The sequence below is a fragment of the Neopsephotus bourkii genome, unplaced genomic scaffold, assembly GCF_033783945.1.
Source record: "Neopsephotus bourkii isolate Nb327-2 ecotype Australia unplaced genomic scaffold, CSIRO-AGI_Nbou_v1 NB_887, whole genome shotgun sequence".
NCBI lineage: Eukaryota > Metazoa > Chordata > Aves > Psittaciformes > Psittacidae > Neopsephotus > Neopsephotus bourkii.
Genome location: NW_026901381.1, coordinates 536,611 through 563,694, shown reverse-complemented (window position 1 = coordinate 563,694; position 27,084 = coordinate 536,611). Strand labels below are relative to the sequence as shown.

The 27,084-nt window shown below is 48.9% G+C and overlaps 1 protein-coding gene across 4 annotated transcripts in view; it reads right to left on the bottom strand.

Moving 5' to 3' along the window:
* Nucleotides 1–27,084, bottom strand: part of MGLL (monoglyceride lipase) — an 84,259-nt gene continuing 57,175 nt past the window's right edge. For all 4 annotated transcript variants that reach the window (XM_061357140.1, XM_061357143.1, XM_061357142.1 and 1 more), the window contains 5 exons: nt 9,984–10,120; nt 8,471–8,581; nt 5,249–5,338; nt 2,603–2,818; nt 1–1,773 (listed from right to left, as the gene is read on the bottom strand). In XM_061357140.1, coding sequence (XP_061213124.1) covers nt 1,648–1,773; nt 2,603–2,818; nt 5,249–5,338; nt 8,471–8,581; nt 9,984–10,120 — 680 coding nt within the window. In that variant the 3' untranslated portion in view covers nt 1–1,647. The remainder of the gene's footprint in view (nt 1,774–2,602; nt 2,819–5,248; nt 5,339–8,470; nt 8,582–9,983; nt 10,121–27,084) is intronic.

The window sequence follows — 27,084 nt, the reverse complement described above, 5'->3', positions numbered from 1 at the left end:
GATCCAGGCTGTCAGGGAAGGCAACAGGGGGCTGGTTTGTCACTGGGGGATGCCCCACTCTTATAGTGCAACATTCACAGGCATTTTCTTCTTGCAGAACTGGAGGGAGAGGCACAGGTTAAACCCCTTCCCTTTGGCCAGTGCCAAGAAGTGTATTCATAGTTAGGGCTATCACCCTGGACAAACTGGCCAGCACAGTCACACTGCGATCACTGTGCAGTTTGTGCTGTATCTGCTCCATAAACTGAATCTAAAGCCTTTCCCTTCACCCTGCTGTGACCACAGACACAGGCAGCTCTAGGATTTGGCTTCTCTGCACCCCTGGACCAGTCTACAAGCTCCTCTATGGCAGCTCATACACCGGTGTCCCCGGATGCCCCCAGTGCAGCAAGGCCGATGTTGGATGGATGCTCTATGCTCTGCCTCCATCTCCCCACCTTGCTGAAGGGATCAGTGATCCACCCCAGAGGGGGCTGTGCTGCTCAGGAGGAGATGGGGATGCGCTTGGATGGGATCTCTGCTCCTGCTGTGGAGCTCCTGCTAAACCGGTGGACCATGAGGACACCCACTGCTAATCCCTACCCACCAGCTGCTCTGCGCTTCCCTCCAGCATTACTTGCAGGATATTTTCCAACTGATGAAGGAAAACAACAGATTATGACTGTAAAGTTATGGTGACAGGGCTGGGTCCTGGTAGGACAACATTATTCCTTGCCAAGAGAAAGAACAATTAACTCCTGCTTTAGACTCTCCTCTCATTCCTTCCCAGCTCTATATACGTCATATATTATATTACTCTATTCTCTCATAACTTTGACTTCACTCTTTCAGTAGCGTGATTAATTCCAAAGGAAAAGGGAAAAAATAAGGGAAAATGGGAGAAAAAGCAGCCCCGTGAAATATTTACAGAATAGTTCCTTGTGCAGGAGACGAGGTTTGGCATGGGGAAAAGCCTGGGTTTTGAATGTGCCAAGTGGGGTTGATCCCACATTCCTCCTCTCCCCTCTGGGATCCTGCCCTGATCATTAGAACTAAAGAGCTGTCCAATGCCTTTCCCCAGTGCAAACTTGCAGAGGACGTGCAGGGCGGTGGGGAGGCTGCCTCTGGGCTCCTGGGAAAGGCAGCATCCAAAGGGATCTAACCTTGGAAAGCAGCCTTTCACGTCAGCTCCCACTCCAGCCTCTCCTCGTGACCCAGCACCCTGGGTGCTGCTCTTCTCTCAAGGACCATGGCTTTTAAGGTACTGGATGGTGGGGATGGGGAAGGGACTTAATGCACCTGGAATCAAACCATGAAGTGGAAGGTGATGACTTCTTGAACATAGCAAAAGTTATTGCAGTATAAATGCACCCCTGTCACCCAGCGCAAGCAGAGAAGGGGAAGTGGTGGGGGAAGGTTGGTGGGTGAGGAGCACTTCAGTAGTCACCCAACCTGGGAAAAGCATCCGTTCTCCTCCAGATTAGGCCCATGGCCATTTACATCAGCAGATGATGCTCCACCCTGTGCCTCTCCCCCCACCCTCCCTTAGCTGTGCATGATAGAGCATCCCAAGAGTCCCTCCACTGTAGGTCTTCTGCAGAGAGACTTCTATTAAGCCAAGCATCTGCTCCCAGAAAACCCCAGTGAGAGCTGCAAACCCCATTGCTCTCAAGCCTGGCTGGCTTCCCCAGCGGCCGAGACCTTCTGGCTAATCCATGTTAGTATTTCTGTGAAGACAGAGGTAGAGACCTCGGGCAGCTCTTTGTGGAGGGCATGGTAGGCTTCCTCATAGACCTGCAACAGGGAGAGAGCAGGGATGAGCACAGGCAAAAGTCATCTGCATGAGCAGACCAGCCTTAGGTCCCTTCTCATCAGCACCCACAGGTCCAGCACGTCTTGCCCACACCTCGGCAGGGTTTTCTCCCAGATGGAGCAGGTTATGGAATGAAGAGATGCTGCTGGTGGCACAGGAAAGCATCAGCATTGCCGCTCGCCATCCGTGCGTTACCCAGCACCCTGCTGCCCTTTAGCTGCACGTCCCAGCCCCATCCATTTCTTGCTTCTTATCCCACTAAGGAGGAGGAAATCCTTATCATGCCCTTGGATTTAAAGGACAATGGGGATGTTCCCATCATGCCTTGTGAGATTTCACTCTTTTCATGTCCAGACTGTCCACTTACTTTTCCAATGACAAAAGCTTGCCCCTGGTCTCCCTGTCTCTCTTTCAGACTCATTCATGTGCTAACAATTGGTTAATCAGACGTGGCTCTTTTGAGCAGATGTGAAGTGCCTTTCTCTGTGCAGCTTTGGAAGGGCCCCTGTACCTTTACACACTGGAGCACATGGTAACGTTGGTGCTCACACAGTTGCCATTGCTCAGAAGAGCTTTTGGGGTCAGCACTTTACCTGCCTGTGAGCCTGGCTCTATGTGTACACCAAGATGCCTCATGGCCAAGGCACACGATCACTGCTGGGTCAGGTCTTGGGGTCACAGCCTGGCTGTGGCTGGTGGAAGGCAGTGCATCAGCCCCGCTTTGCCTCCAGGCTCCCTGTCCCTCACTGCCACCAGGCTCAGGCCACCACTGACGTGCCAGTACCCAAAACCCCAAGAAACCCATCTGACCTTGAGCGTTTTGTCCTGACTTTGCACTGTTTCCATCAGGAAATAGGACCCTTTGATGTCGCAGAGCTTGTCGGAAGAGCCGTGTAGCACCAGGATGGGCAAAGTCAGCTTGGGCAGTGCTCGCTCAATTCTGGCAATGGCATTCATCAGCTGGATGACAAAGGAGACCTTCATGCCGCCGTGGTAGACCAAGGGATCAGATGTGTAGGACTCCATCTGGCAGTGACAGAAAGGTAAGTTGAGGTTAGCAATGCTTCGTGCAGGGAAGACAAAGCCTGGAGGTGAGGAGGCTCTTCCCTGCGCTTGGACAGGCATTTCCTGCTCTGTCAGGACATCCTGCCATCAAAGTGAAGGTCAGGGTCTTCCTGTGGCCACCCAGAGCTGCTCACACAATCTGGCTAGCTCCTTGCTGTGTGTTTCTCTCTTCCATCACTGGGAAGCATCCAAGCCAAAGCCCTTTCTGCAGGCAAACAATCAGTGTCATAGACTGTTCCCATGGGGGCATCTGCCTGTGTTTTAACCCTCTGCCATGTCCTTCTGTCACTCAAACGCGACATCTCTTCTGCAGAGGGTTCTAGGTACTTGATAAACTGATGCTCTCCAGGTCCTCATCCTGGATCGTGACTACAGATCCTGACACATCTGACTGCAACGGGCTCTTGTGCTGAGGGGTCCCCTCTGGGTACCGAGGCCGGCAGTGATGGACGAGGTGGTGGGCGATAGAGCAGCCCGCAAGCAGCTCAGCCCCGCTATGCTGGGCAGGATTGGGCGCCGCAGGAACAGAGCGCAGTCAATGTTTGTACACAGGCCACACAGGCACTGCCAGCACGCTCCAATGCAGGGCTGGCGCTCCCGGCCCCAGCAGATGTGGATGGAAATGCCGGTTATTTATAGGAGAGCCGGAGCCGGCTCCTCCCTCCCGCCCCGCAGCACACTGAGGCTCTCTTGCTGCATGTGCCTGGGACCACAGGAGGGAGGGGACCCATGAGGACACCCCAGGGACACGTAGCGCAGCACAAACATGTGCAGCATCACCTGTCTGGTCCCACCGAGAAGACAGAAAGGCTTTGGGGTGCATCCTGCATCCACCTCCCTGTGAGATGAGTGTCAGGGCTGCAGAAGGACAGGTAGGGACAGTGACAGGACAAGGGGGGATGGCTTTAATGGCAAACACTTTTGTGCAGATGATGGGAGGGGGGAAATAACAACCCAGTGTCAACCTGGATGGATCAGGACTGATGGGGAATGTCCTGTTGCTAGTGGATGAACAGGAATCCTTGTCAGTGTTGATGGACATGGGGCAAGTGAAAAGCAGCAGTTTGCTGTGGAAAGAGGGAATGATAGGGAATGGGGTTTATATCCTGCAAGCTATGAACTGCAGTGAAGGCTCTGCAGGGGTTATCACAACAGCTTCTCCTTCTGTAATGCTGAGACAGAAGCAATCATCAGGGCTCCTTCTGCATTACATTCCCCTGCTTAGGGTCTGCATCTTCCCTTTGTATTTCGCAGAGCAACAAACTCATTGTCAAGTAATTGCAGCCTGATCCTAAGGGGTTCCCATCCCTGTGATGTTATTCCTCCTTGGAATAACAGGACTGAGGTTTAACGGTTGCTTCTTGCTCCCTTTGTGTCTCTTGCTACAGCAAGCCGATCAAACAAACATCTCCACAGCATCCTGTGCTTCAGTCCCTACAGCCCGAGGACAGCCTGCCGGGAGCACAGATTCATCAGGAAATTCTTGGATGATGTCCCAAAAAATATTTCTAGAGAATAGAAAGTTGGTCTGGCAGGAGGACGCGCCTGACACATAAATAATGGATGTTCCCAGCACAGGGTGTGCTTTGAAGCTGCGCGTCTTGAGGCCGGGAGGAGGATGGGGGGTGTGTTGGAGGCAGCCAGAGGACCGAGATGCTGTGATGTCCTCAGTAATACCTGGAGCCCCAAACCCTTGTGTTTGAAGATGGTCAGGACAGTGCTTTACATCACAACCCACGCTGCTGTCAGCCGTGTATACACTTGTAGGTGTGGAGGCAGCACAGCAAGGGGGGTTTGGTGTCTCTTTCTGAAGGCTGCTCCGTTATAAGCAGCCTCTAATGAAGCAGATCTATGTTTTTATCCACTGCAAAAGGCTTTCCTTGCTCTGTGGGAAGGGCAGAGGGAAAACAATGCTCAAAGGAAGCTCTTGAGACTTGGAGCATCACAGAGCAGAGGAAGCAGCAGCAAACATTTAGATAGGAAGACAACATAACAGTATGTATTGTAAACCGGCCAGTGGTTGCTGTGGTGATTCCTAACATCACCCCAACATGTCCTAGCTCCTGGAAGAGCTGGGGTTTGCCACTGCAGTGAGTGGTGCTGGTGCAGCAGAGGCAAACCTGGCTCCCATATGCTTTAAACAACAACCATAGCACAGACTGCTATTATGTCTTGTACCCAGAGTGGGTGCAAGGCAAACTGAAGGGTAGAATAGTGATAACCACAGTTTTCTCCTGTGTGCAATCAGTGCCACTGACTTCAGAGATGTTTCACCTTGCTGCACCAGCATAGATCTTGCCTTCATGCGTTAGTAAAACACTTGTTGGTTTGGGGTGGTTTTGGACAAGACATCAACCATGCAGTGACTTTCAACGGCATTAAGGTTCTCACCTCCTTCTTGTTGCGGGATATTGCATTTGGATCTATCGATCCCAGGGACAGGTTTGGGAGAACCAAGTTGAGCACTTTCGCCGCAAAAACCTGTGGGAGAGGAAAGCAAAGCAGTTCAAGGGCTTGTGAGAGCAAGAGGGGTAATGGAGAGGGTGAGGCCCTGGGCTCATGGGAGGTGAAACAGCTGAGAAATGGCAACTGACACTGGAGAAAGAGCTGCCCTATGCTTAAAGCATCTTACAGAGAAAGTATCTGAACTGCCCTCAGCCTCTGTCCACATGCAGCATCACAACTTCATTGTACTTTGCCTTTTTTTCCTTCTCAAGTTAACTTCTCCAAGGCCTCAGTTAAGCACTTTGATAGGAAAAAGCCATTTCCAGCCCTCGGAAGGGCTGGGATTTGTTGATTTATTGCCCTTTCCTCACTGCCCCAGCTCTGATTTCAGACTGCGGCACATAAGTGATGCTTGGTGTGATTTGCAGTAGTTGCCTAGGCTGCAGTCTTCTTGATAAGCATATTCACTAGGGAGCCTGTAAATAAACAGCAGCAAAATGTGCCTGCATTGGCTAAGGAAATCCAGGGCTCGCTTGTCTCCTGGGAACGCAGCAAAAGCCTTCAGCAGGCTGGGAACCACTGGCAAGAAGAAAGGGTAAGGCCTTTTGTTTCAATAGCACTACAAGCACGTTGCTACCAGCTTCTGCTCTGATCCTTGAATGCTGTCTTTAAGGAAGTGATCAGCACTTAAGTCATAAACCAGACCATTAGTGTTTGTTGGTCTGTTTTATGGCCCTCCCAGTCCCCAGCTACTGCTTGCGGAGGGGCTGTCACACATGGTCTCTGCTTCTGCTGATGCGCAATCACTTCTGGAGCAGCCCCTGACATTGCAGATCCCAGATGAGCGATGACAGAGTAATTATGATATTAAAGGAATAAAGCAAGGTTGAAGTCAATGTCACTGGGGAGTGAAAAGCAATAAAGGCTCACAAGGAGGCTTGGGAACACGTGCCCCTTGACTGGAAGTGGAACTTCAAGCTGACTTCATGACTTTTTGTGCTAGTTTAACTAATGGTACACGATGCACAGTGTAGACACTTTCCTTCCACATCTCAATGAAAAAGGAGGAAGCAGCAAGACCTCTCTCCAATCAGATTTGCAACTGGATGTTTCTATCCAGACACAGGGCACCGACGAGGCTGCAAAGAGCAGAATCTGGTCTTCCTGCACATAGGCTGGGCTGGTGGGGCAGAGGGAAGGTGTTTCTCAGGCAGACTGAAGGATTCAGTGTGGATCTGGCTGGTGTTGTTGGTGCCTTGAGCCCTCATTTGTTTAGGCCAAGGTAAATTCTTGCTCAGCTGGGAACTTCCCCAGCAAAGGGATGAATGCAAGGGTCCTTGGGAAACGGCCCAGGGCCGAGGATCCTAACAGTTCCAAGGGAAAACCAAAGCCTTTGTGCCTCAGAGGAGCAACACCAATGAAGCGGGGTTTGGCTTTCAGAGGAGGAAACAGCACACAAGTGTTTTATGTGATTTAAACGGGGTTTACACAGGAATACTCTGCCCGTTTCACGCCTTCCTCTTGCAAATACCTTTGCAACGCCAGGACTGATTCAAGCTAAATTTGACAGAGCGAGGATCTTATAAAGATGAGTTAATTTTGTATTGGTTTCGAGGTGCAGCAATGGATTTGAAAGAGAAAGCAGCTCAGCGTGCACTTGTATTGCTGTGTGCAAGAGACTCTCTAGGAGAGAGACCGTATGCACACCGCAGAAATGCTTTAGTTAGAGACTGGGATTTCCTACACCGACACAAAGCAACAATCTGGTGCAGTAGTACCAGTTCCCAGAGAAATGGTGAGTCCTTATTTCAGGAAGGGTTTAGCATCTTCCTCTAGAAGAAGGAAAATCTTTCCCTAGTTTCCTTGTCTTGACCAGAAGCAGAGAGTAAATCCCTGTGAATCACTCAGATTCTGACCCTCCTTTTTTTGTTCTTGATATCTAGTCTTCCCTTTCCAAGGTAAGGAATAACAGATGCACTTACAGAACCCTTATGCTGAGTCAGGTATAGCCTCACCTGTGAAGAGTCAGCTCCCAGCCTCCTAAACCCCCCTGTTTGTGCTCTGACTCCTATTTAAATGAGTTTTCCCAGACAGGGTGGCTTCAGGATTCACTTTTCCCCTCTGGAAAGTAGGTGGGACTGAGGGGGAGGCACTCAGAAGGGAAGTATTGATCAGCATCCAGGTGGTGCAGATCTCATCTGGGCTTTCCATTTTAAAGCCAGGGGTCTGAAGGCCTTTCCTTCAGTGGAGGAGGGAGGTGGCTCAAAAGCACCTTTTGGTGTTTGTAGTGATGGGTGAGGTCAGTTGATGGCACTGGCGACAGCAGAAGGTGTGACAGGATTATACTGAGGCAATCTGTTCCTTTCACTCCGAAGGGGGGAAAAAAGCAGGAGAAATAGTTCAGAAGTGGATAAAAACAAGAGGGAGAAGAGTCAAAAGAGAAAGGATAAAGGAATGAGTACTGTGGGAATGAGATGCCTGTCCTTCCTGCTGGCTTAACTGGTCCTTCCCTTCGCTTCCAGTTCCTTTTAGGAATGTTGTTTATCCTTTTAAAGCTCCTTAGAGCTGAGGGTCAGCTCCCTGCAGAGCCTCCCTGGGGAAGGGCAAACCAGAGTGGGGAAAGCCTCAATGCAAAGCGGAGGAGATGGTCTGCACAAGAACCAGCTGTGGTACCAAGCCGAATGGGATGCTGCTGGGGCAGTGATGCTTTAGCTGGAAGCCTCTGTTGGGGCTCCAGAAGGATTCCTGGGATCCAAGAGCTTTAGTTTTGTTCTGAAAGTGGTCATCCTCCCAAGCACCAAAAATACCCTTGGCCTGACTTGCCTGTGTTGCGCCTGCACCAGGCTCTGCATGAGTCAGGAAGAAAGCTGTAGGAGAGGAAGGGGAAGGATAGCACCGTGTGGGCTGCCGCAGGGTGTGGTGAAGAAAGCACAGGATGCTCCCACCTCCCGAGGCAGCATCCCTACCCCACTCGCTCTTAAGTAAGTTGTTCTTATTTCTGCACAGGTTCAGGATTCACTTCCCCTCTGCAAAGCAAGTGGGGGAAGCACTCAGAAGTGACTGGCATCCAGGAGGAGCAGAGCTTTGGCGTTTTAAGGCTAGAGGTCTCAATGTGTTTCCTCCAGCGGAGGAGCGAGGTGACCACGTGCAACACGGGTTTGCTCTTACCTTGATGGGAGTGGCGACTTCTGGGCTGGCTACCACTAAAGGAGAGATTAACAGCATGCCTGAAAACTCACTGGGTCTCTCGCTGACGGTCAGGATGGAGATGGCTCCCCCCTGCAATGCAAAGGAACAGCCCACAGCTCAATACAGGTGTCAACACCTTTGTACAGTAATCCTGGTGCTGGAAGGGGTTTAGTGAGGAAGGCTGCAGGAGTAGGGGCACTGCAGTGTCTGGATTTTATGGGGAAGAGACCTGGTTTCTGTTCCCATCCTATAAACCCTCTCATCACATTGAACTCTCTATGCAATGTCCATCAGCTCCATAGGATGCCTTGTGTCCTCCTCAGTGAAAAGGGCTAAGAAGCCTCAAATGGTTGTTCAGGTGAGACTTGGAAAGTTGAGGCTCTATCAGTGTGATAGACTGGTGTTGCACTGGGACGATGCTGTGGAGCTGGGCTCGTGCCATGCTTGCGGCTCTGGTAACCTGGGCAACAGCAAAGCCACCCCAAAATCCTCCTTAATCACTGCTAGTTCAGTGTTCTCCTCAGGGTCCCCAGCCCCACAGTGCTGTGCCCAGTGAGCACCCATCCCCTGGTTCAGAGCTGAACACGGGCCAGGCTGAACCCCCCTGCATGAGGACAGGGCTGATGGGGATGGACAGGACCTGGCTTGCTTCCTCAGGGAAGTCCGCAGAGGATTAGTTGCCAAGGGAATGTTTGGTGAACTTCCACCCTGCTGCAGAACCAGGGGCTTGTTAACCGCAGTGGCAGCGTGAAGCATCCCAAAGACCTCGCTGGGAAATCAGCTCCTTGTTAGCGCAGCTTTGGAGCACCTGGGAGCATGCCATGCCTTCTTATGGAAGAGCACTTGTTTATCTGAGCATGGGCTGAATCCCAAAGCACTCATTCGTTTTCTTCTCCTTTGGGAAGGCAGGGAGAGCAGATCAATGACATCAGTGGGAATACTGCTGGCCTGAATAAAGGGATTTGGCCTGTGCTGTCAGAACCAGACTTGAGATCTGTTCACCAAATCAGTGCCTTTGTTTTTGCAGCCCTAATCCCTCGTACACTTCCCTCTTAGCTTGTTGAATAGAATGAGGCTACAGGGTATTTTCGTGTTTCATCCCCTAGCTGCTCACAGAGCTTTGGAAGGCTTAACCTCCTGGTTACTGGGGAAAATGAAAGGAGAAGCCTAATGCTGCAGGGATGTGGCGGGACTTAGCATATACCCTGTGTGAATGAAAGGTCCTATTAAAAAGTAGACCCACTGTTGCAAATGGCACTAATTAGGACCATGATCCGGGCAGAAAAGTTGAGGATTGACTGTACTCCAGATGGATCTCATGGGGTAAGGCAAGCTGGCAAAGCAGGCAGTGAATGAAGCGGAAGGGAAGGTCCCTTGTGGTTTTGTCCTTCCTGCTGTGGGCTGAGTTCTTTACTTCCTGCCATCCACAAGAACACCCCCGTGCTATGGCACGTGTCCTGGTGCTGTGGGAGGGATAGGGAATGGTGCTTACCATGGAGTGCCCCAGGATGAGAACGGGCAGCTCTGGGTGCTCTTTCTTCATGAGATCAATGTGCTGCAAGCTGTCCCTGATGAAGACATGGAAGTCTGAGACAACCATACGATCGCCCTCGCTCTGCCCATGGCCAACTGTAGGGGAAGAGAGCAGAGCATGCATCTAAGTCATTCAAAGCAGTGGTTGCAATAAGGGAGGGTTTTAACAGAATCATGCCTCTTGAATTGTTTGTGTCCTCACTTGACCTTCTCCTGCAGTCATCACTCAACAGAAAGAGTGCTGCAGGAGTACAAAGGAAGCTGCACAGAGTGGTTTAAAAAGCACCATCCTGTCCATGGTCTGATTAAGAGAAATCTTAGATTCCCTTGTGTTCCTGCCTGCTCTTCCAAACTAAGAGTGCAGACCTAATCCCTTTGCACCCATCAGTAACAGTGTGAGGAGAGCAGAGCGGCTGTCTCGCCTTGCTGTAGAGGTGGTGGGTCACTGCATCCTGGGAAAGGGGGTTTTCCCCCAGGGATCAATAGCTGCTGGGATCTGAGGGCTCACTGTACAGCAGTAACTGCTGTGTAGAGCCTTGGCAAGACACAGAAATATTCCAAGCACTAGCTATGGAGCTATAAACTTCATGGGCCATAGACGCAGCCTTCTCCAGGGACTGGGTGTGCAGGAGCTTTGCAGAGTCCTGCCTTTCCTCCTGACACCCTGGAGCACTGCGTGGGCTGGAAACCTGCCCTGCTGGGAGGTGAAATGCTCTCGGCAGAGAAGGGCAGGGGATGGAGGTTGCACCAGACTCCAGCAGTGGGTAAGTACCTAAGCAAGAGCTAATGCAAACTGTGCCGCACCTGGGCACTGTTAGCTGGCTCTGTAGCTGGGTATTATCTTGTCTGATCAAAGGGAAGGGAAAGACTAAAACGGGAGCTGGTGAGTTGCTATGGGAACAGTGGCATCCCTGGCAGAGCAGGAGCCAGCATCGCCACCAACACAGTCCCAGGCAATTTTGAACTTGCAAGGGCTTGAAATTAATAACCACCCTGGGGAAGCAGTTTGCATGCTCACCTGAGCACACATACATGCTGTTATCTACCACAAATAGGATTCTTCCTTACAAACAGTCTCCTTGCTCATCGTTGGTCCGAGCAGGTTGTTAAGGAAAACTGTGAATGGGAAAACACATCCCATCCATAGGGACAGGGCATTAGGGAGTCTCAGACATCTCCCTCCTGCTGTGTGCCTCCCAAGGCCTTCTCCAGTGGGCACTTAGGCATACTTAAAGGCACAAAGGGACAACGACTTGTCCAAGGATGTGAAGTGCCTGATAATTGTTCTGCTGGATGGTACCCACCATAGTGAGCAGCAAAGGAAAGCATCACCCACCCAGCCTGAAAGGTACAGATCTGCTGGCAATATCATAACAGAAGAAATCCGTGTGTCTGAACTTGATTTTCCTGTAAGCCAGGCAAAGAAAAGCACCCTGCAAATCAAGCAGAATGGCTAATAAAAAGCTGGACTAAAGACACTCCATGTAAGAAACACTGAGCCGCAGACTTGTCCTTCTTTTGTCCTGCCAGGTGCTCTCCAGAGCTGGGAACACTGCAATCACTCACGTTGGCTGCCAGGTAAACCCAGGGATGTCATGCTATTTTGACACGGTACCAGTTCTGCTTTCCATGCATACACCCCAATCCCTGCCAAAATGTGATCCAGCAAGTGGATCTGCCATGGCTCAGTGATCAGAAACAAATCAGAGAGCCAATTCAGATGCAAATTGTAATAGTCTAAGAAGCCATGTATGTGCTAGTGGGTCTATTAACTTTAACTGCTTTTTATTACCCATGGAAAGCGAGCATTCCCTAACTTTTATACTGTCCATTCCTCTCATTTTGTGGGCATTAAATGTGTTATATCCCTCTTATCTAAATCTCAAATCTATCAGGTTAATATGAGTTAAAGAGCCCAGAGAGAGGAACATTTCTCTTTGCAAAGCTTTGCACTTCCAACTCTTTTTCTCTGGTGATACTTGCACTTGTTTCTAGTCTCTCTTCAGTGTCTGTGTGAGACAGCTGAGCAAGCAGAAATAGCAAACCAGGTCTGTGTAGGCCATGATGCCCTGCTGTGGAGCTGTGAGGCTCTGCTCTATTTCTGGATGAGACAGAGACAGCTCTAGGAAGCCTCCTTGGTCCTCAGCATGGGGCCAATCCCCCGCTCTTACCATATACCAGTGATACTGCTTGTAACAGCCAGTTAGGGTTGTGGGAGCCAAGAAATACCTGTGCAATAGCTGGGACAAGCATCCTTCCTGGGGTTTTTATTAGTAACTTAATGAACCCACCTTTTGACCCTGCTTTTAACTATTAAATCACTGTTTGCCATCCACCAGAGCGATGCTTGAGGAGCAGTTTGCGTGCATGGTAAAGGAAGGCTCTACATGTCTTTGCTGTGATGCTATTCCAGTCCCTTGCACAAGGTTAGCTGGCTGGCATTGCTAGGCTCTGTTCTTTATATTTGACTGTTTTTCTCTCTTCCCCTCCAAGAAACCAGAGAATTCTCCACCAGAGAATGAGTTCATTGCAAGTTTGGATCTCCCAGCTGAGAAAGCTCCGGGGTGAGGAACTAAGACCTCTCCTATTAGATGAAAGATGTGCACAAACCAACATCAATACAGTTGAGAATATTGACATGTTTTTCTCACTTGCCTTTAGAGGTATTAAGAATGAAAGGTCAGGTTCAGCTTTGATGTAAAGCCATTTGCTTCGGGTTTTGCTGGAAATGACTCTGACATAGTGGTTCCACAGTGCCGGTGGTGAGGCAGTGGGTGCAAGAAGAGGGGAACTGCCTGCACCCAGGAACTGGAACTAACCACATCCAAAGGAGACAACAGAGAAGTGTCATGAGAATCACAGCTCTGTGACTTCCTCATCACAACACTTCCCCTGGTTTCAACAGGGCAATGTGAGGTCACAACCATGACACGCTCCTCTCTAAAGAGCTGCGGTTGCCAGCGCACGTCCACACGGCACACTTGGTTTCCTGTCTATGTGGCTTCACATCCAGCTTGCAGTTAGCTTAGGGGTGTCTTGAGGCATTACAGCTGATGTCTGTATTTATGAGCCTACTTGAACTCATCTGAGTAAGGTTTTTGCACTCATACAGCACCCACCACCTCAGGGCAGCATCACAGACCCTGGTCCAAGGTAGTGCAAGCTCTAAAAGTAATAATGAACTCTAATCCCAGGCTGTAAAGCTGTGGAGCTTTGCAGAGGAGGCGATGGGAGAAAGCACAGAGATGGAGAATGTGGGTGAGACAACACACAAGGCACTACTAATGGGTTTACCCAGCAAATGTTGTGCTAAGCTTTGATTTTCTGCTTGGGTGTTTTTTTAAGGTTTAATGCAAAAAAATATATTAACAAACTAGTAAACAGTTTGAATTGTACCAGTTCACTACTGCACCGACCCTGCTTGTCTGCTAATGAATCAAGTACACATCCTTTTCATCAAGTGAGCAAAGCTCATTCAGTAAACATACTGGATTGCAAAGCTCTCAATGTTTAATTGCTTGTTTAACAAGCAGCACATCTAATCCACCATTCAGACCCACAAACAACTAAAACAACAGGAAGAAGCTTCAAAGTAGGACAGACAACATCTGGAGAAGTCAACAGCCTATGCCTGCATTGTCAGTAGCAAAGCAAACGTTCCGCTCAGAGCAAATACACACAGGAAGCATCTCTGAGTGCATCTGCACATTCCTACTCGACAAAGCGGCTTCCTAGCCCTGAGAACAGGCTTATCACAGCAAGGGAGTGCATTCTGGTCTTATTTTCCCTATCTTTTTCCATTCCCAACCAGATCAAGTCTGATGCCTGGAGGCATTCAGCATTGTCTGCCCCCCATGTAAGTAGTCTTCATTTTGCATGGAGATGGAGAGCAAGGACAAGAGAGAGATATCTGAGTGAGGAGAAGCAGGACAAGCCATCCCAGGGCTTGCCATGCTGCTTGACTGTAGTAAAGCTGACATGTAGGTCAGCTACTGTGCTGGACTGGCCTTCTCTGTGCACCATCTCTCTCTTCCTCTCCGACAGCTCTGGTTTCCATAGGAAGAAAAAGCAGTGCTTAGGCTGGAAGGGAGCAGGTCCATGATCTGGACCACCAGAAGACAGGACCACGGGGCACAGTGTGGAGTAAACCTGCTCTGCAGCATTGACAAGCTTTCCACTGTGCATATTTGGTCTAAGGCTTTTCCAGGACTACTTCACATCAGCATTAGAACCTAAAGGAGAGGGTATTCTCTCATCACTGCTTCCATCTTTATGTTCCTTGAGGATCTGAAACCCCATGCTTATCCTTAGTAACTTTTGACCACAATTCTCCATCTGGGTAGTCCTCAGCATCCCTTCCTTCATACCACCTATATACAGGGAATACGCTGGGTTTTCCACGGCAATAGGCACATTATAAACCCATTAGATACAGTACCCAACAGAAGTATCTTTCCACCCTTGGTGTTTTATCTATCTGTGGAGCATGTAACTAAGAATTAGATGGATTCTTCCTCTCTCTTACCAAAAGGGAGTCGTACCCTGGACACAGAAGTCCGTCAGCTTCCCTCTTCCTTCCCAAGCTCAGGAAAATCATTTTCCTTTCGGCATTTGCTGGATAGTTTTTATTCACTTGCCTCACACAAAGGGTGCAGCAAACTGCAAGCCGCCTCCTCCCACATCAGAGGCACATTTGCAGAGCTCAGATATTTTTAGCATGGTGCACACACACACACAGTTATATTGTTTGTTGTCTTGGTTAAGGGGAAAAAAAAAGGAACAGGCAATTTTCCACACTACAATCCTTTGTGCCTTCTGCTGGGAGCAGGGAACGGGTCAGCATGCTGGAGCCATCGGGAATCTTTTCTGTACTCCAAAGATGACAAACAAAACGACCTGGTGCATGTCACAGCAGTGGTTGAGTCTGCCCAACAAGGCAAACTGTTGTTGTCAATGTTAGCAGTCAATTCATCCCTAATGGATACAAGCGCGGTTCCTTTGGCTGTAGAAGCCTCGCCTGTTCCTTCTGCTGTTGCTGAATTTGGCTCTGATTTGCAGTTCCTTAAAAGTCTTCCTGGAACATCATGTTGCTCATGAAAACCATGCTGAAAAACCCCATCTGGGTGTGTTGCAAAATCACGAGTCCTTCGCAGGCTGCCTTTACAAACAGCAGCCACTGCGGCCAGAGTAGGAATGTAAGTGTCTCCTGGGACATGTAATGAAAGGGGATAAGACAGTGTGAAAGCCTGCATATACCACAGTCACCTCCCACACTGTCTGGAGCTTTGTCATCCCTATCCACCAGGATGCTGCTGTTTCGTGGCTGGTAGAAGCTAAGCCCCATCACAGAGGAATATGGAGCCCAGTTCCTTTTCCACAAAGTCCATACACAACCGTATTCTCCTTTCTTCTTCAGCCCCTTCTGCAATGCCACCTCCCAAACCAGCCCTCAAGAATACTAAAGCAAAAGAGAGCCAAAGGGAATGCCCTTCTCCGCCAGGCTTCTGGGATCAGGGGTTTGAACACACTGCACAGGGCTGGCATAGACGGCTGAGCGGCCATTGAGCTCCTCTGCAAAAGACTTTCCTTTGGTGATGGGTGAAATGATTCCTATCTAATCTCTTTTCCCATGGGTTGAAAACCACACTATAAATGTAAGATATATAATCAGTGAGGCACAACGTATGGTGCCTCTAAGGAGTCTTATAATCTGGCACTAAGTGATTTTATTTAAGGCCCTAGAATAACTTTTCACTGTTATTCTTGCAGTGTTGCACTGAGATTTTGCCCTCTTTCATGAGAGGCAGATCATTTCCTACAGTATCATTGAGGTGACTTGGTTTAGCATCAGAGCAGCTCTTCAAAGACTTATTCTGCCATGACATTGAACCAGTGCTTAGGTACTGCAGAAAAGATTGCATGGACATTGCTGGAGTTAATCCAGGGTCTCCTGAGTTCACTTGACCTATTTGTTGCTGATCTTTTAAGAACGGAGAAGAGCTTCTTTTCTGCTCTCCACATACGACTTAAGATACCACTAATGTTAGCCAGAGTTTCACTGGCAGAGGAGAGCAGCCAAAGGCAATCTCCCTTCTCTTTTAATTTAGCTTTAAAATCATATACAATTTCCTTACCTTGTTTTAGTACCATAAAATCCCCCCAAAAAGGTGCAAACTTTACTTTCTCCCTGATGAAACCAAGGTCGAAAATCCACTTGCATTCACTTCCTGGTCCAAGCTCCAGCTTTAGAACAACTGAGGCACCAACTCCAGATGTCCAAGTTTTCCATGAAACAGCCAGTGCTGGAGCGGGACTGCACAACCCCCTTCCCTGCCCATTGATTCCAAAGCACGACTGGCATGCGGGTTGGCTCTCCGACACGCACATGCTATTAAGTCCTAAATGACAGCTTGTTTAACTAGAAAACATTTCCATTTTTCCCTTCACAAAGGCCATTCATTTCGTGCTCTTCTATTTGCTTAAAGACGGTTTCATTTGCCCTGCCTGAGAGTTTGCACAACCCGCCTGATTGTTCCCCTCCAAAGAGAGCTGCAAGTTAATGACCCACCTCTTGATCCCTTGAGCAGGAGCCTTGCCCAGCACGCTGCTGCATCGCGAGCGAGCTCCTCGCATTGCAAGCCCCATACGTGTGCCTTGAGTACAGTGATGCTTGAGGAAACAATCGCATCAATTCAGCTCAGGGAAGACAGGCCTAATTCTTCCCTGCTAACAGTAGATTAAGCATCAAGAAGAACAGAAGATGAAAGCTAGCTCATGTAAGAGCTCCCTCCATGCTGCTGACAAATGTCCTGGGGGACAGGCACAACTCCCTTTCAAGCTATCTTCAAAAGGTTCCCCTCCGTGCAGACCACCCATTGGGAACTCACATCAATAACAAACACACACACAAAAAACAATTTAAAAGACCCATTTTTCACCCAATTTATTTACATGTTAAAATAAACATGAGTTCCCGTATGGAGCAAGGGCTCCCAGTGGGTTCTGTTTAGTCTGTGAGATTCTTGGCACTGGAGCACAGCGTTTCCCTATTCCAAAGCAATCTTGGCACTGATTTTTTTTTCTGTTATATCTTTTTTCCAGCAACTGGCAAATGAATAACAATAATCATGATGCTTCTATAAAGAGGGAATCACTTCCTAAGGCACCGGCAAGGTGTTGAATCAATTAATCCTCCCAAAGCTCATTAGCAAAGCAGAGCTCCCAAAGTCCTGCATTCAGGATCAGTTCTCCCCATGGGTTGCACTTCCAGTCCTCAATCAACCTGTCCAAAGGGAGCTTTCCCACAGAGCTAAAGAGATTGTTGCTCTTTGCTTCCCTCCTTCACATCACCACATGGCAGTGCCACCCTCATTAGACCGGATTTGTCCCCGTTCCTGACAAGACATGAAGGGAACACCGCTATTCAGAGCTGACAGCTTTGTATACCCACCTTACACAACCTCAGTGAGTGAGGGGCAGGTGGATTACTTGAAATAAGGGCAGGCTTGCTTTTGCTATACCCACACAGAGCTGGAGCTCCTCAAACCCTGCCAGACCTGCCCAGGAGCAACACAATTAAGAAGAACCCTTCTGATGAAGCAGGTCTGGCAGGGAGCATTCCTGGGTGGAACAACCCTTCCCAGCATGCCAGAGCAGAGCCCCACGGCTGCCAGTTGGCTCAGGGCTGGGTGGTATTTAGCTGGTGCACAAGGAAAGGAGCACAGCAGAAAATAGCTCCACTCAATTGGTCTTGCAGCAAAGCTTTGTCCTTTCTGGGCAGAGATTGATTTCAGTGGCATTATTTCAGCTGCTTTTTGGCACTTGATCCCCTTTTTCCCTGTAACTCCCCTCCCTGCAGCTCTGAATCCTTGCTACATCTATACCTATCTCCCAAACAAGCCCGGATCAAACAGGCAGGTTATTGCTTTCTGTGCTCTATTACTCATTTCAAACCACGGCTGGTTGACAGTAGACAATGAGTACTAGCTGGCAGGTCTGCACTTAGTGAACAACACACAGGTACAAGTGTTGAGCTGTTGATGGTTACGGATCTGTATGTTGCTTTTAGGCGATGCAAGCTGCTTGGCACTCAGTCAGAGAGGGCGTATTGGCAGCTCAGAGAAAGCTCTCTTCAAAATCTGGGCAGGATAGGTGCAAAGCTCACAAAAAGGCACAGGATTGTAACCAAAATAACAGGTTGGGTCAAGCAGTCACAGTTCAGAAAAGCCCCAAACCCCCTTTCCCTTCCCCTTCCACAGAACTGAGCATGAACTTGGCACCACTATGGACCAGGCTGCCTATTTTTTAGCATCAAACTGCCAGGGTCTCCTGGCACACTTTGTCTTTGGTAAATTCAGAACCAGAAAATCAGTGCAGTGCAGAGGATGTCAACGCTCAGGGATCTGGGCTGTGAGCATTAGGCTTTGTACCATCTACAATTCAGCACTTTCCTTTTTTACTTCACTTTTGAAGCTAAACAAGGATTCTCAAATTGGAGAGTACTGCCAAGCCTGGAATAAATCCCCGCATTAGGGATGCTGTGGGTATAACAGCCTTCCCCAGGAACTGAATCTGCAGACGGGAGCTTCAGAGACATTAACCCCTGAGTGCACAGGACAGGCTCTGTGGCATCGGTTATAATGCCCTGGGAAATCTCACCTGTGGTTGCAAGAGGTTATTCCCACCCATGGGAACACTGATGGAGGGTGGATTACAGCACAGGTGTAGCTGGCACTGAAGAACTACTGCATTGTTTGTGAAGTGGTCAAGTTCCCGGGTGCAATCCCAAATACAAATTCAGTCAAACACGGAACTACCAAACTGGTCAACCAGCATGCTATTATGGGACATATGATTGATTGTTTTCCATCCACAGCCTTCCTTAGCAGTTCTGAGAGCAAATGCTTAGCATTTGGGCATAAGAAAATGTTATACAGCTACCATTTAACCTTTCTTATTTATCTGCCTCCTCCCTTTAAATACAGGTGAGATACTTTAAGATATTTACTAAAGATATTTCTACTATTCACCAGCTCAAGCTCCCTCACAGCCTGTGAAGAGCCATTCACAGGAAGTTTTGCATTCTTGGAGCTCAGTATCTGAAGGGGGCCTATGGGGATGCTGGGGATGGACTCTTCATTAGGGATTGTAGTGACAGGACAAGGGGTAACGGGTTCAAACTTAAACAGGGGAAGTTTAGATTGGATATAAGGAAGAAGTTCTTTACTGCAAGGGTGGTGAGGCACTGGAATGGGTTGCCCGGGGAAGATGTGAATGCTCCATCCCTGGCAGTGTTCAAGGCCAGGTTGGACAGAGCCTTGGGTGCCATGGTTTAGTGTGAGGTGTCCCTGCCCATGGCAGGGGGGTTGGAACTGGATGATCTTAAGGTCCTTTCCAACCCAAACTACTCTATGATTCTATGATTTTATGTAGGATCAATCATACGATTAATGGGGATCACTACCTGCAAGAGACATCCATGGCTCCTAAAACTGCTTCTCTATTGAAACATAGCAGCCTGTAGCCAGACCTAAAGCTATGTGCCATCAAGGGAAGTCTTCAGAATACCAAGCAAAAGAACTTTTCTACCTCAGGTCGCTAAAACTTGTCCACAGCTGGCACAGACCAAGACATGCTGCCACCTGAGGACAGGCTCTTGCTTAGAAATGGGTTGACAAGCTCTCATTTGATGTCTTTTAGTGCATTATGAAACTCAAACACGTCCACTGCAACCAGCTCCCTGAGCACCAGAATGCACGGATGACTTCAAAGTGGGCTCCACACACACCTTCAGGTAAGGCTTCTTTCAGATGGCCTTAGGTTTTGAGAGATCTTTTGCAGTCCTCACTTTGTTATTATAAAGGCAGGAGATGTTCAAGGCTGAAAGGAATGTTATTGTGGTGCTGGAAAATCTCACCCGGGTGGGAGAGTGAACTGGAGGCCAAGCAGATGCTCTGCTTTACTAAAGGGCTTGGAAACGAAGGGGATCACACGGCCACAGATTAATGAAGCTTCATTTCTTCAAACCTGGAATCATTTTCCCAGATCACCAGCCAGGACTCCCATAGTTCCCTGTACACCCCTCTGGCAGCTAAAATAATCCTTTCTTCTCCAAAAGAACACTCCCAGACATGTCAGCTTCTTGCTAAAACAGGAAAAACAACCTTGAAACCCATGAGTCAAAGCCTGGCCCCACTGAAGTTAGTGACATTTAGCTACCACCTTCAGAGGGTGCAAGCATGCACTGCATGTAGGGACATCAGAGCTCAAGTCACTGAGAGCTAAACCCCCAACCCACCTAAGAATCACATTATAAACATGGTTTTAAATGAAAGGCATTCTGAAATGAAAGAGAAGCTGCAGTGTGCACACACTGACACCATCCTTGAAGGAACAATAGGAAAATAGTCTGGCACATGCAAGACCAGCCTGATGCCCCAAAGGGGAAGGACAGGCAGAAGCAGAGAAGGTCCAAGGGCTACATGATACATAAGTGGGCAGGAATGGACTGGGACAGAAGGTGAGGATCAGGAGCCTGGGAGAGCCTGCTTGGAGCAAGCAAACCGGCTTAAAACCTGAGCTTTGGCCATGTGTGAACAATGGAGGGATGCTATAGATAGATACAGATAGAAACCCAGATAACACAGGGAGTGCCTTCCTGTCTGTGCTGCTAACAGGAGTGTGTTTTAATAAACAAACCAATGTCCTGTTTCACATTCAAAATGACTGTGCAATAGGAGGAACATGATTAACTGAAAACACCAGGCACTGTAACCAAATATGTTTCTCTGCAACGCTCAGACTGATTAAAGAGGGAAGAATCCAAGTATGTGAGTCAAAAAAGGATTCATTTCCCCCTCATTCATTGTTTGTTTGGCTTTCAGGGCTGGTTGCTGCAACGTTCAGTGTCTTGTTTGCAGAGAACATACTGGGGTTTAGGAAGTCTCTGCATCTTTTGTAGGAAGAAAGATGTTTATTAGTTTTAGGGCTTGTGAGACAATTCCTTAAAGGGCTCACGGTCTGTAACAGAGAGAGCTACCCCCAGGGAAATCACTATGGCTAGTTATTGATGGAGGAAAGCCACCAGTTTGAACCGGGCACAGCAGCTCTGTAACAACACAGCGTGCTTTATGAATGAGCAAACAAACAATCAAACAGTGAACATTTGAACTCCTAAGCACACAGCCTGCTTCTGCGTCCCTGCCTCCAAGCTTAACCTCATAGAAGTATATGGGCCATGAAAGGACCGCGCTCTGCGGGGAACTGATGCCTGGCTGTTGGATGCTTGGACCCTGTACCAGCTCATGGCGTTTCACACCGTGCTAACCACCACGGTGCAGTAGTTAGTTCTGCCTGGGGCAGGCCCAGGGAATCTGTTCATAACAACCTTTAGTGCAAACCGGAATGAGACTGCCGCAGTTTTGATCCGAACCCACAAACGCGGGCGGCCGCAGTGAGCTCCCCGTGCCTTCAGACCCCAAATCCTCTTACAAGGAACATCAGTTCTCTCATTCAAAGTCTGAGAAAGTTTTGCTTCCTTTAGTGAATAATTCCCTGCGATACTGCAGCCAGTCGTTCATAAAGAACAACTTTAGTCAGAGGTTTCCCATGTCGGTAGGGCACAAAGTGCATTAACAATGAAGATGAAATGGCAGTTTTAGGTCATTTATCAACCGGTTATACATTTTACTTTGTAAAGCTGCCCGTCCTTTGCCTTTGTTCGGTGCAAATAGGAGCTCTCTTTAAATGCTGCCCTCCTTAATAAGGGTGTTCCTCCAGGTTAGTGCTGAACTAGACACTAACCTGGGACAGACTCTGCTCCTTTGATGCCTGGTCTCAATCTAAGAAGGTATTGAAGGGAACCAGAGCATGTTTTAATCCAACAGGAGTTACATACACTGAAGTTCTGTACTCTTCAAACGGTGCTCAGTGGCTCGGAGCAGCCATTTGTAACTCACTAGGGTGACAAGCTCCACATGGGTATGAAGACACAGTCATAGGTGAGGAATCATCAGTAATGAGCTTCTGAACCAACCTCCTCCAAATTAGGCACATCTGAGAAATAAACAATAGCAAAGCTTGTCCCATTCCGGAGATGCTGTTGCTAAGGAATATCTGTCCCTGTGAAGGTGAAAATAAACACGCTTCCTCTCTCTCCTTGTGCAAAGACATTGAAAAGCATCTCCCTGAGGATGAAGCAGCTCTTCACTGTAGATACCAGTCAAGTCTCCTTTTAAGAGGGTCATTTCTTCCCCCACTTCAAAACTTTCTGTTCCTTAATTCTGGAAGCAACATCCCAAATCCCAGCAGGGAGAATGTGCTTTAGTTCATGAAGAGTAACTGAGGCTGGGAGGGACATACAGAGATTACCCAGCTGAAGGCCCTACTCAGAGTGTTTCCCATTCAGTTGAGTTGTTCAGAACCTTGAGCTGAGCTTTAAACATCTCCAGGGCCAGAGATTTCCCCACCTGTCTGGGTCCTGCTCCAGCATTTCACTGCCCTCATGGTGACAACCTTCTCCTTGTGCATGATTGGGATTTCTCATGCTGTGACTTGTGTCATCCCCTCTCATCCCATCACCATGCACCTCCAAGAAGAGTCTGGCTCTGCTGTCTCCATGGCCTCCCGCTGAGAACTTGTAGACAGCAATAAGATCCCCTCTTATCCTTCTCTTCTAAGGCTAAATGAATCCAGTTTTATCAGCTTCTCCTCATACATCTTGTTCTCCTGTACCCTAATTGTTTTGACAGCCTCCTCTGGCCTTGCTCAAGTGTGTCAATGTTTTCCTTTTACTGGGCAGCAAATTGGACCCAGTGATTCAGATGTAGTCCCAGGAATGCTGAATGGAAGAGAATAATCACTTCTCCTGAGTTGCTGGCTATAATCTTTCCAGCACAGCTCGGTATGTGGTGGCTTTCCTCACCACAAGGTCACACTGTTGACCCGTGTTCAACTTGCCTGCAAAGATCCCCAGGGTCCTTCTCTGCAGAGCTGCTTTCTATTCATTCAGTGCCCAGCCTTTAATGCTGAATGGGGTTACCCCTGCCCAAATGCAGAACTTCACAAGTGCCTTTGTTAAAGCTTCATGAGGTCCCTGCCAGTCCATTTCTTCAGCCTGTCAAGGCCCTCCAGCATGTGCTCAGTTTCCATGGTCTGGTACCCCTGTAGACTAGTTGAAAGTGCTCTGCATCCCACCATCCACACAGTTAATGAAGAAGGCCCACTGATAGTATATGCAGCATCTATTTATTCATTTTCATTTGAAGAGTACAGATTCCTCTCACTGTTCTTGAGGCCAAAGCCCTTGCTGATATGAACTAACATCCTGCCATGGAAGTCAGTGAAGGGAATGCCCCCTGGAGCACAGTTTGAAGCAAGTTTGATGTCTGTCCAGTAGCCCCAGATAACAGACATAACTAACAATGTGAAATGATCTGCTCTCTGTCTTGGCTCTTTAATAACCATCTGGTCCTTGTCCTTCCACTCTCAAGCATCTTGCATGCAGACGTCTGCCTGCAGCTAGCAAAAGTGGTTATGGGACAGCAAGTAAGCTGTTGAAAACATTACACGAGGTTGCCAACCCCCCTTTGCTAATAGGAAATGCTGTTATGAGTTACATGCCTGAGCCTGTTTTCCGACACGGTGACACAGTTATCCTGGGTTTACCTGAGCAGCTGTGGAAGGAGAATTGACCCTGATATGGGGATTCACATAAACCTGTGCAGACTGACTACAGGTGACAATTGCACAGATCTTTTGAGACAAAAGCAGCAAAACCGTGAACAAAACGAGCTTCGTTCAGCCAAGGCCATTTCCTCTTTAGTGTCTCTTACTCACCAAAGCAAAGACTTTGTCCTGGTTATCAGGACCACTCATCCAAAATCCCTATCACTTAGTCCCAGTGTTCAGTGGCCCACTCCTCTTTATCACAGAGGGCATCTCTGATCTGAGAGGCAGAGTCACGGAAGGGGAGCCAGAAGGACTCAGTCCTCATAGGAATCATAGAATCATAGAATAGTTAGGGTTGGAAAGGACCTTAAGATCATCAAGTTCCAACCCCCCTGCCATGGGCAGGGACACCTCGCTCTAAACCATATTACCCAAGGCCCCGTCCAACCTGGCCTTGAACACTGCCAGGGATGGAGCATTCACAACGTCCTTGGGCAGCCCATTCCAGTGCCTCACCACCCTAACAGCAAAGCATTTCCTCCTTATATCCAATCTAAACTTCCCCTGTTTAAGTTTTAACCCATTACCCCTTGTCCTGTCACTCCAGTCCCTAATGAAGAGTCCATCCCCAGCATCCCTATAGGCCCCCTTCAGATACTGGAAGAAGGAAGCCTTTGAAGCTCCCCGAATGAATGCCATGTCTTTCCTCTGCCATGCAGTCTGTTAACAGTTAACAGTGACAGGTTGAGGAGCACAGCCTGGAAAGTGGCCAGTGCTGACAGCTCCACGCTCAGAGTGCCTGCGCTCCGAAGGGAGCACTCTGTTCCTCCTACCGCTGCATCCCCTCTCACTGGGGCCCGTTGTTTCAGCCTCACGCCTCCTTGTGTGAAGGCCAACAGCGAGGCTTTGTTCAGGAGGCAGCTGCCGAGGAGATGCACTGTCTCATGGGATGACCCACTGACATTTCTCCCTCTGCTCATTTGTAAGCAGTGAATAACTAGGAGCACGAGGGCGGGTTGCACGGCCCCTTCCTTTGGGAGTAAAGAGCCAGCTCCTCAGATCCCAGCGTGCCCCAAAAGGGTTCCCCTCATTGAGTGGCCTTGCAGCAAGCCAGGAGAGCCGGATCTGCAGCACCTTCTCATCACCTGATGGAGCTCATGACAGAAGATGGATGGGGCAAGATGGGAGTAGAACGTGTCCCAGCCTACACCTCTGCTGCACAAAGAGCAAGCTCAGCTCAGCCAGGACCTGAGCCAAAGATCAACTGGATGATATGTTGTTGTTTATTCAATAACCTATTGTTATAGGGTGGATCTACAGCAGTGAGGAAATGGTTGAGCTGTTACTAGGAGCAGAGTAACTGAGGGAACTGAGGAAACCATAACCATTCTTTGGCAATCCTTACTGCAGTCCAGCATTACCATCCAGTGATGTCCACATATAGGGGCAGTGATGAAAGAGCATCTTCATTTCCTTCCCCCCCATCCAAACAAGGCCTGCACCCAGCATCCAGCTCTGGGTTGCAGCACAGAACTGACCTGCCTGTCTTGTATCACTGATGATACCACAATTAAATCTGACTTAAAACCAAATAGTTGGCCAGATACACAAATAGATGGCTTTGAGCAGCCCAGCTTGGTTTGGCATGTTTTCATAGCACGCATTAGGTGACACAACAAGTCTGATTTTAGGTCTTCTCGTCTCTATGTGTCCCTGCTAAAGATGTATCCAGTGCTCACAATTTCCAACCCCCCTTGCCTAAAAGATAGCACCATGTTTCTCCACTTTTGGATCCAATATTACTCATGGGAAGTCCATGAAACAGTCTCATCCCCTGAGTGGAGCAGAGAGGAAGCATCTCTTGAGTATCCCCTGCACCTTTCCTGACCCACATGTTCCAAGCACAATGCTCCACTGTGGTTTATGTGTGCACTGTCAGAGCCAGCAGCCGTGTGCAGCCTCGCTGCCTCTATCTTTAGTCTGCTGTGCTCTAGCTGCTTCCTGGCTCTGCGGTGCTGTTTCATCTGCAAGCTAAATAAGAGCCACACTTGCATTTCCAAGTCCCAGCTTGTGGCTTCCCCTGGGGCGCCAGACTCTGGAGGTATTTGCTTTTATGATTCACCTCGTGCTTTCTCGCTGTTGGGTGGCTGCTCTCCTCAAACAGAAGCCTTGCTTACAGCCCTGGAAGATGCCATGTGCTGCAGGCAGGGATTCGGGACTGTGATGCCAGTGTGAATGGGGGGTGAGTGCTGAAGTGGCAGACTCCAAGCTGAGATGACAGAGCAGGACTGGGCTGCACAAGGCTGTAATGAGCTTCTCAAAAACAACAGTAAGAAAGGGCACATCTCTCTTTAACAAAACCCAGCTCCAAGCGCTTGCAGTTGGGCCACAGGATACTCCCCTTGGGCTACCCTCTATTCTGTGCACATTTCAGCATCACCGTGTGATAAGCATGCAAGCTGCGGCCCCTCTGGGAGGTACCATCTCACAACCACCAACAGAGCCCAACTCCCTGCAGCAATGTGGGGGAAAGCAAAGAGAAAACACCCTATCCAGTTAAAACAGTGTGTTCAAGAGCTTGTCCAATGCATGGGGAAAGTTGCATCTTCGCAGCATGAATCATTTTGCCTATAACGTCAAAGAGGCTCAAGCTGAAGGACCAGTTTTCCTTAGCAAGCTCTCACTGCTGCTCTGAGGTCCTGTGCTACAAGAGCAGTCATCACTCCCAGTTGAGTTGATCTTGCTTTTAGGTCTTCAAGTTAGTAAGTCACATCTGTGTTGGGAGAAGCAGATGCTGTAGCCCCAGTTTACATGGGAACTGGAACAGAGCTAGAAAAGGGTGGCAGAAGTGAGGTTACTTATTAGCTATTTGGTTTATAGGAGGACTTTGGTCCGGGTTCTCACAGTTTGCTCACTGCCTAAGGGATGACATGGTGTACCGTGGCATCCGAACTCTCACCCTGTAATTACTTGCTGTGGTTTCACCTCCTGTGTGCCCTGCACATGCTGAGCATTCCTCCCCGCTGCCCTGGAGGGCAGATAAGCCTGACTGCACCCGTCCTTCAACATCTGGAGAGGGGAAGGCCAGGGTGAGCTCGGCTGGCTCGGGACCCCACCGAATACGGAGTCAAAACAGGGATAAACTGGCACTGGTCATGCTCTGTGGCCAAGAGCCATCTCCTCTGGGGTCCCCCTGTTAAAAGGAACCTGTAGCAGATGCTTACAAGGGAGAACATGAGAGGCGGGGCACATCAGCATGGCTCTTCTCCGGTATATCCCTCACATCCTATCTCTGCCCACACAGCATGCAGCAGGCATCAGCGCCTGCTTTTGACATCTTCCCCTGGGCTACAAGGGGAGAGTGGATGAATTCCAGGCAGGGCTCATGGGTC